At 39.2% G+C, this 10,000-nt stretch overlaps 1 protein-coding gene across 1 annotated transcript in view; it reads right to left on the bottom strand.

The window, feature by feature from the left end:
- The window catches only part of LOC115231157 (cytochrome P450 2B1-like), a 17,335-nt gene extending 15,917 nt beyond the window's left edge, over positions 1-1,418 (bottom strand). The window contains exon 1 of the mRNA XM_029801238.2: positions 930-1,418. Coding sequence (XP_029657098.1) covers positions 930-1,296 — 367 coding nt within the window. The 5' untranslated portion in view covers positions 1,297-1,418. The remainder of the gene's footprint in view (positions 1-929) is intronic.
- Positions 1,419-10,000: the final 8,582 nt, after the last annotated feature.

Raw genomic sequence — 10,000 nt, 5'->3', positions numbered from 1 at the left:
TATTATTATTATTATTATTATTATTATTCAGTGAGGGATCAGTGCATGCCATCAAAGTGACACTGGGATAAAATATACGAAGCCCAGTATACCCACCATGACTACCCGTCTGATAAGGGTACACTAGGCACATGCATCACAACCATATGTGCGCGACATAGTGGTCTCATATCAAGATAGTCAGCGCATGACCTTGCAGGTGGGTCCCATCCGGCTCAAAAGGTCCTTGAAGAAAGGTTGTTTGAGGATGTTGAACGAAATACCCATGTTTCCAAAGGGGAATTATCCAAACCCCAAAGAATTCCTCTCAACACACGGCTATGGTGCTCCCCCACGACTTCTACAGTTATCATCATCATCATCATCATCATGATTTCATTATGATTTCATGAGTAGTTCGTTGGGTTCCCACGAGAGTTGATATTGAGATCCCATTTCTCTCTTCCACTCTCTTTATGTATATACACGTACACTTGTATGTACATACACATATATATAAATAACTTGCTCGCATTGTGTCGCCTCCATAACCACTGTGATTACCTTTACCACCGAGAAATTCTTCTTCTTCTATAAGGGTGGAAGCTATACAGAAGCGATTGAGAGTGGATTAAAACGTTCTCCGGCACTGCTCCGGCCCATTACGTTCTGAATTCAAATTTTGATTTAAAATCGCGAAAGTAGTAAGTCGATTAAATTGACACCGGTGTTCAACTGGTAGTTATTTTATGGAACCCGAAAGAATGAAAGGAAAATCGGCCCCAGCGGCATTTGAAATCTAAGTTCAAATATTGGTGTGTCAATTGGTGCCGCAGAATAATTGCAGTCCAAGATATATGAATATCTATTTGTCTGTTTGTCTGTCTATCTGTCTGTCTACCTACATATGAACACATGAATACATTAATTAAAGTAAATTAATGACTTACCTTTGTTTTGGAATACTTTATCTAAAACATAGAGTGAACTCCTTCCATTCAGATGTTGTCCTTTCTTTACTAGTCCTTCCAAAATCGTTTCAGTTTTACATACAAACACGTAGTTATATGGACCAATTTTGAGTTTAAAAATATCGCCATATTGTTTTTTGAGCTCTTTCAACATTGAATAAAATTCGGTAATGGAAAGGACCTGAAGTAGATTTCCAATTATTGGAAGAGCTCTAGGACCCGGTGGTAAATTGTAGTTAGATTTTGGTAGCGCCATAAACCATCGCATAACCAGTAAAATAACTAATCCAAATAACAAACTTTGGACACTAACATTCTCTATAAAATATAATGGTGAAAAATCCATAGTAGCGGTTATTGTTGCAATAATGTTGTCTTAAGTACAACTGATTATGTTTTTCTCAACCAAGGTTTCTTAAACAAATGCCGTTAAACTCCAGAATGTAATTTTACACGTCTATTAAAAAGGTTATCTTTAGTAATGCATATATTATGTTACAGCTGTACCCAACCCGATAATAACCTTAAGTTAACTAATGCTTATGTTTGCATTACTGATAACAGCACATTATATGTATTTAATTAGATCGCTATAAAAATATTGTATTGAATCCAAAACAATATTTTGTAACTTATTTGTTTTATTCGTCGATTTACAACAAAAGCTGCCTAATTTTCGAAGTAGAATCCATTGTGTTGCAGCGTCTGATGCCACTTTTCTGTCAGTTCTTCGATCGAACGCTGATACCAGTTCTTGTCCTTCGAGGTGAAGAACTTCACTGGGGTTTCCACCTCCTCTCTGTTGATGAAGCATCGCAAGCGCAGGAAGTAGGACCATGTATCAGAACAATAATAATCCGAGGGAGCTGAGTTCAGACTATATACTGGGCGTGGCACCAGTTCGATTCCCTCAAATTCCTGGAGTTTACTCTGGGTCGTTCGAGCGGTATGAGCTCTTGCTGCGCCGGGCGAAATGCGTAGCCGTATTTCATCGGCCGTTACGTTCTGAGTTCAAATTCCGCCGAGGTCGACTTTGCATTTCATCCTTTCGAGGTCGATAAATTAAGTATCAGTTACGCACTGGGGTCAATGTAATCGACTTAATCCGTTTGTCCCCACTGTGTTTAGCCCCTTGTGGGTAGCCCCTGGTGGGTAGTAAAGAAATAGTTATGAGTTCTTGCGTTGTTTTACTGCAGATAAAATCGCTTTCTGTTAAGCAATGCCAGGTATTTTGCCGTACAATGGCATACACCTGTTCAAATTGTTCGGAGTATGTATGTATGTACGTATGTATGTATGTACGTATGTATGTATGTATGTATGTATGTATGTATGTATGTATGTATGTATGTATGTACGTACGTACGTATGTATGTATGTATGATTGTATATATGTATGTATGTATGTATGAATGTATGTATGTATGTTTGCTTGTATGTATGTATGCATGTGTGTATGTATGTATGCATGTATGTATGTATGTATGTATGTATGCATGCATGCATGCATGTATGTATGTATGTATGTATGCATGTATGTATGTATGTATGTATGTATGTATGTATGTATGTATGTATGTATGTGTGTATGTATGTATGTATGTATGTATGTACGTACGTACGTATGTATGTATGTATGCATGTATATACGTATGTTTGTATGCATGTACGTATGTATGTATGTATGTATGTATGTATGTATGTATGTATGTATGTATGTATGTATGTATGTATGTATGTGCAGGTTTCTCGCACTCTAGGACACTTTTACACCAACACCCTAAGAACATTATCCTCTAAGTTTAGACAAACATACAGACCAATGCAATAATTTTTTTAGCCAAATTAATGCCAAGTGCAAAACAACTGCTGGTTTCCAACTGAATCTTCGGATATGACCACGAATCTACAACCAAAGATGATCAGATTAGACAGTGGAGAAAATAATATGATATATCCAGATTGCCGTGTTGCATTCTATTCGTACCTAGTCGCAAACTGCACTGCACTCTCCTACATGCAATGTAGTTTTCAACTAGGTACGAGCCTGGTGTAACTGAAATATTGGCTCACTGAAGCTCAGAGAGACGAATCACGGTGTGTAGCCTGTACGGATAGGATGTAACATTATTAACTTGGTTTAAACTCCGCAGTCACTGTACTATGTTCAGGTGAATCTGTCTGAAATATGAGCAGGACGATGAAACTGTCCTACCCTCACTCGTTCAACGCCCGATATTGTGAACACGTGGATTTATGCTGGACAGCTGTTTTGTATGTAAGACGTATCTAGTTACTTGAAAAATAAACTAACCACGGGTGTAGCCTGTACTTGATCGCTTACCCTGCAAGATATACTAGCCAAATTTCTTTCACGTCAGGCAACGGCTGTCATCTTAGAAACGGGCATATTGAGTAGTGTAGGCCTAGAAACTTTAGGGTTACATGATCAAATGTTAGATATTGTGGTAACGGCTGAAAAACTGGAACGACCCGAGACCAAACAGCATGAAAATAAGCTGCAGTTATCAAATAAATTGCTGAAAATTACAAGAAATATATCCTAAAAGATAACATGGACACGTGGGATAGAAGTAGTTTCAAATTCTAGAATTGGGTACCTGGATCCAACGACACGTATCAATACCCGTGAGGAGGTACAAACCGCCAAGTTTTCAGATGGTTATCTAGTACATAGGATTCTCCTTCCAGATATACTGAATCTAACAAATAAATCAGGTCAGACATACCTGTGGCTTGAGATATAAAACAGTGACTCAACCGTGAGAAACTTATCTTAAAATCAAGTTGTCTTCTTCAATGCATTTAATACTGAATAACACTGGGAAAACAGGTTTTTTTCTGTAAAACGCACGCACACACGCACACACACACACACACACACACGTGTATTTATGCATGCATGTATATATGTATGTATGTATGTATGTATGTATGTATGTATGTATGTATTTATCTATCTATCTATCTATCAACGTATCCGTGTAGGCGTGGATATATTGGCAAAGGTGTGGCCATAAAGGCGCAGGCGTGGCCATAAAGGCGCAGGCGTGGCCATAAAGGCGCAGGCGTGGCTATATAGGTGAAGCTGTGGCTGTGTGGTTAAGAAGCTTGCTTCCCAACCATGTGGTCCTGGGTTCAACCCATTGCGTGGCATCTTCAAAATATTCTTCTCTACTCTAGACACAAGGCCCGAAATTTTTGGGGAGCGGGCCAGCCGATTAGATCGACCCTAGTGCGCAACTGGTACTTAATTTTCGACCCCGAAAAGATGAAAGGCAAAGTCGTTCTCGACGGAATTTGAACTCCGAACGTAAAGATAGACGAAATACCCAGGCCGATCAAGGTCTTGTGAGTGGATTTGGTACAGGGAAACTGAAAGAAGCCATCAAATCTGATCTATAAAACTATCTAGCCTTTGAAAATGAGATCGCAACAGGTTATATTGAGGGCTGCCATCAACTTAATGATGATTGAACCAAAGCTCTAGATTGATCCCACAGAATGAGAACTCCCTCGGAAATCAGGTTTTATTACTGACCTTCCTTGAATTGTACCACATGTGGTGGATGTTGTCGTGAACTGTTCTTAGTTAGTTAGTTAGTTAATTTGGCTCAAAAGCAAATAGCAAGGCCATGTAGGGGGACATGGAGTTAAGTACAGGGTGGTGTTCATGTAAAGAGTTCAGGCCACTTGAGGTCCAGGGAGGCTTTGAACAAAGCTGTCGTCGGCATCTTCACCATCTCGTCTGGCAGTTTGTTCCACGGATCCGCAACCCGGACGGAGAAAGCTCCTCTCCTTCGATTGAGATGAAATCGTCGCAGGTAGAGCTTTTCGGAATGACCCCGCAGCCGACGCTCTGGAGCAGGAGTGAAGAACAGCTCTTTCAAGAGGTTACACTTTCCGCTTATGATGTTGTGGGCGAGAATGAGATCACCACGGCGGCGGCGTTTTTCAAGAGAATAAAGGTCGAGCGTCCTCAGCCTTTCTTCGTAGGACAAATTTTTGAGACCATGAACCATGCGGGTAGCCAGCTTCTGGACTCTTCGAGATGCTGTATGTCTTTGAGGAGATAAGGAGAAGAGGCTTGAATCCCATACTCCAATATGGGTCTCACCAGCGTGACATAGAGTGGTAGGAATATGGCTGCTGTGAGCATTCCGAATGACCGTCGAATCAAGAACAGAATTCCGCGTGCTTTGTTGGCAGCATGGACGCACTGGGCCGAAGGCGAAAAGGAGGAATCCACCAAGATACCCAGGTCCTTTACCTGATCGGTCCTCTCCAGCAGCAGACGACCCGGCTCGAAATCAAGTTGAGTTGCAGGAGGAGAGCCAACAGGCAGATGACAGCACTTTGACACGTTCAGACACAGGTCCCAATCGTTCTGTCAGGAATCATGCTACGGTGCGTACCCGACCCCGCTGCACGACCAACAGCAAGCACCAATCTTTCACAATGCCCACCTAAGAATTGCATACACCAACATCTCCACCCAACTAACCAGCATCACTTGCATGCATGCACTCACACACACACACATAAACACACACACAGACACACACACACACGCACGCACGCACGCACACAAGCGCGCGCACGAACACACACACACATACACGCACGCACACATACACACACGCATGCACACACACATACACGCATGCACACACACACGCACGCACACACGCACACATACGCACATTCACATCGGATTTTCAAGGCTGGAGACACAAGGTTCTCGCCTGAAAGGTTTAACTATTTGTCCCAGAGTCAATTGCCAAACGCCACAGATATTCATTTCCAACAGAATGTGCTTGTGCAGAATAAAACGAAATCCCTTATTGTAAATCACAACGCACCGCCTGGTCTCTGAATTAAACCCACGATCGTGAACCCAACACGCTAAACAATCACCACCACTAGGCCATTCGCCTTCACCACAAATGCATATGTATACTTAAACACACACAAGTTTTCATGCAGTAGACGTCACTAAATATTTTGAAGTGTTAAGGCGGCGAGCTGGCAGAATCGTTAGCACGCCGGGCGAAATGCTTAGCAGTATTTCGTCTGCCGCTACGTTCTGAGTTCAAATTACGCCGAGGTCGACTTTGCCTTTCATCCTTTCGGGGTCGATTAAATAAGTACAAGTTACGCACTGGAGTCGATATAATCGACTTAATTCCTTTGTCTGTCTTTGTTTGTCCACTCTATGTTTAGCCCCTTGTGGGTAGTAAACAAATAGGTATTTTGTCTCTTTATGCTCGGACTTCAAATTTCGCCGAGGACGACTTTGCCTTTCATCCTTTCGGGGTCGATTAAGTATGTACCAGTTGCGCACTAGGGTCGATCTAATCGACTGGCCCGCTCCCCAAAAATTTCGGGCCATGTGCCTAGAGTAGAAAAGAATATTTTGAAGTGTTAAGGTCACTGTGCGTTCATTCACAAACATTATATATATATATATATATTATATATATAGTGTAATAAATAAAATATATGCATACATACATACATATATGTACCTACCTACATCTACATGTATATATACATACATATATAAATATATATACGTGAGTACAGGACACCACAAATAGACGCAGAACTCAACGAGAACGAAAACGTAAAAACAAGCATGGAACGAACCTTTCGATTCGTTCCGTTTCGTTTTGTTTCTCTTCTTCTCCCCAGTACAGTTTATAATATATATATATATTTATATTATATATATATATATATATATATATATATATATGTGTGTGTGTGTGTGTGTGTGGTGTGTTTAAGTAGTTGAATGAATTATCCTAGTATGGATAATTCGGTTAACCGATACCCGGGTAGCAATTTACGTCAGAAAGCACGGTTGAAGCTACATGCCAAGGGCAGAAATCACGTGCTTACGTGTGGAAATTTGTGTTTTTTTACTATAGATAAATGAAAGAATGGAGTCGAATGACGATTTAACAAATTCCTTTATTCTCGACATATGTTTCGAAGACTGCATATTCTTAATTCCGAAGGAATAAGGTGCATTATGCCGCCTTCTCATCAGGAAGAGACAGGAACTTATGTCAGCATCATGACGAACAAAAACTTTTGATGACTGCCCACACGGAGTCCATAGTGATAATGAGTGTTTCTTTAAAATATTCCGTTATAAGCAGTGACGTCAAAATTGGTTGGATGGAGAAGATTCTAAAGAGTTCAAAAATGGTTGGAAGGGGAAAGTTCTAAGAATAGGGGGGTGACAGAGTGCAAGTCGTATGTATGGTGATGCGTTGTTGTTTGCTTTTGCCAATGAGATTGAGTGCATATGTGTGTGTATGTATGTAACTGCATTCGTGTCTATGTGTGTGTATGTGTGTGCGTGATTGTTTGTGTGGGGGGATAAATGCCAAATACATCTAGTGGTGAAGTGACAGGTTTGTGTCTGTGTGTTTGATTGTGCTTACGATAGAGAGATGGAGAGAGAGGGGGGAGAGGTAGAGAGACAAAGGTAGAAACATACCCTAACGAATTTGGTAGTAGGCTTTCAAGTAACGGAGTATAAAAAATTTGTCTATGGTGTTGTAGAATTGGAACCAAATTATTAAATTCAAGGAGGTTATCTATATTAATCATCATTCATATGAGTGGAAGGTGTGTTTCTGCCAGTGCATGCACCTATAGGATTTTTCTACCATTGTGTTTACTAAAGGGAATTTGGCGAAAAGTATATAGAAAAGCTCGGAATTACAGACGGCACAATATTTTCTGCCCTTATCAAAAGGAAAGGATACAGACGATATGGACCATTCCAGCTTGAAAGTTATATTGCTGTCCTTAAGCCAAACTAATTTACTTAGTCCTGTACTTTGTTGTTTCCTCTCTTATCTCGGAAAGTTGAATAATGATTGGAAACCTCTGGGATAATTTAGAAGTAGTCGCCCCAACATAGAAGAAGACACCGGTACCGGAAGAAACCTTACACTGGTAAACGGAATTTCTAATTTTGGAATTACTGGACAAGAACTTTAATCTGTTAGAGTTTACCTCCGAGACTAAGACGGAGTTTTTATTGTTATGGTTGCTGTTAATATAACTGCTAGCACTGACCACTATACTATTTGTATTATTGTTATTATTATTATTAATTGTACTATCGCCGGTAATATCCCTGACTATAGAAATGCTGCCGTTGTTATCATCAATACTACCACTGTTATTAGAAATGTTGTCGTTGTTACCACTAACACTACCACTTTAAAATCCTATTATTTAATGTTACCAAAACTATTATTATTATTATTACTTTTACTAACTGTTTATTGACCAACGACTGTTAATGCCAACGCTGTTATGAGGTTGCTATTATCAAACTATTTCATTTATTATTGTAGTTGGTTGGAATTGGTAAGAATAGTGTTGTAACTCCCGGGTGAAGAATCCTTGTTTGCAGCTTGTTTATTATGGGAGGCAATAATTTGCGATAGATTTCTAAGTGTTAGAGAATGCAATCCTTAATAAAGGAATTTTGTTAAATCGACATTCGCACTCCATTCTTTCATTATTTATAGATATATATATATATATATATAATATACATATATATATAATATAATCATAGATATATATATGTGTGTGGTGTGTGGTGTGTGTGTGTGTGTATGTATATATGTATGTATGTATTAGATGTATGTATGCATGTATTATGTATGTATGTATGTATGTATGTATGTATGTATGCATTTATGTATGTATGCATGTATGTATTATGTATGTATGCATGTATTATGTATGCATGTATGTATGTATGTATGTACGTATGTATGTATGTATGTATGTATGTACGTTTGTATGTATGTATGTATGTATGTATGTATGCATGCATGTATGTATGTATGTATGTATGTATGTATGTATGTATGTATGTATGTGTGTATGTATGTATATATGTATATATGTATATATGTATATATGTATGTATGTATGTATGTATATATGTATATATGTATGTATGTATGTATGTATATATGTATGTATATATGTATATATGTATGTATGTGTGTATGTGTGTATGTATGTGTGTATGTATGTGTGTATGTATGTATGTATGTATGTGTGTATGTGTATAAAAATATATATTATTTGTTATTTATGTTTTGGTTTATGACTATCACTGTTTGACTTGCATAATAATGGTTTTATATATATATATATATATATATACATGCATACATGCATACATAAATACATTCATACATACGTACGTGTATAAATACATAAATATATACGTGAACACACTCATGTATGTATACACACGTACGCATTGTGTGTGTGCGCGCGCGCGTGTTTTGGTGACTGCTTCATCTTCACAGATAATTGCTGTCTCCTTGTGCTTCCTCCGTGTCATTGACATTTCTGACGTTCTGTCCATGACCTCTCGGATAACTATTCAGTTCCGCAGCCGGTCTGTATGGTTTGAAGTACGGATGACTGACGAAAGTTATAGCTTTCTGTGTGCTTCCAACTGGTAAGGTCTGCATACTCCGCCATTCATGCATCTCCTTAAGACTTTAAGTGGATGGAATAACAAATGTGATCATAATTAAACAGACATCTGCACATCATTCGGTTATAGTGACAAACGCTTGTACAACACGAGTACCACTCTCTGGGACTCTGTGATTAGTACCAAGCGACTGACCAAAGAATGACCAGTAATCACGTGAAACCGCAAGTTTTATATCAGAGCGTCTCTCTCCTAGAAAGATGATATGGCAATAGCTACGGGCCCCACATTCCCGCCAGCCCTACTGTGCACCCAGCCACTAACCAAGATATTTCCTTATTTCTTTATTGCCCACAAGGGGCTAAACATAGAGGAGACAAACAAGGACAGACAAAGGGATTAAGTTGATTACATCAACCCCAGTGTGTAACTGGTACTTTTATTTATCGACCCCGAAAGGATGAAAAGTAAAGTCGACCTCGCGGAATTTGAACTCAGGACGTAAAGACAGATGAAATACCTATTTCTTACTACC

This window comes from Octopus sinensis, unplaced genomic scaffold (assembly GCF_006345805.1).
Source record: "Octopus sinensis unplaced genomic scaffold, ASM634580v1 Contig17611, whole genome shotgun sequence".
In the NCBI taxonomy this organism is placed as follows: Eukaryota; Metazoa; Mollusca; class Cephalopoda; order Octopoda; family Octopodidae; genus Octopus; species Octopus sinensis.
This window is presented reverse-complemented; position numbering and strand designations above follow the sequence as displayed.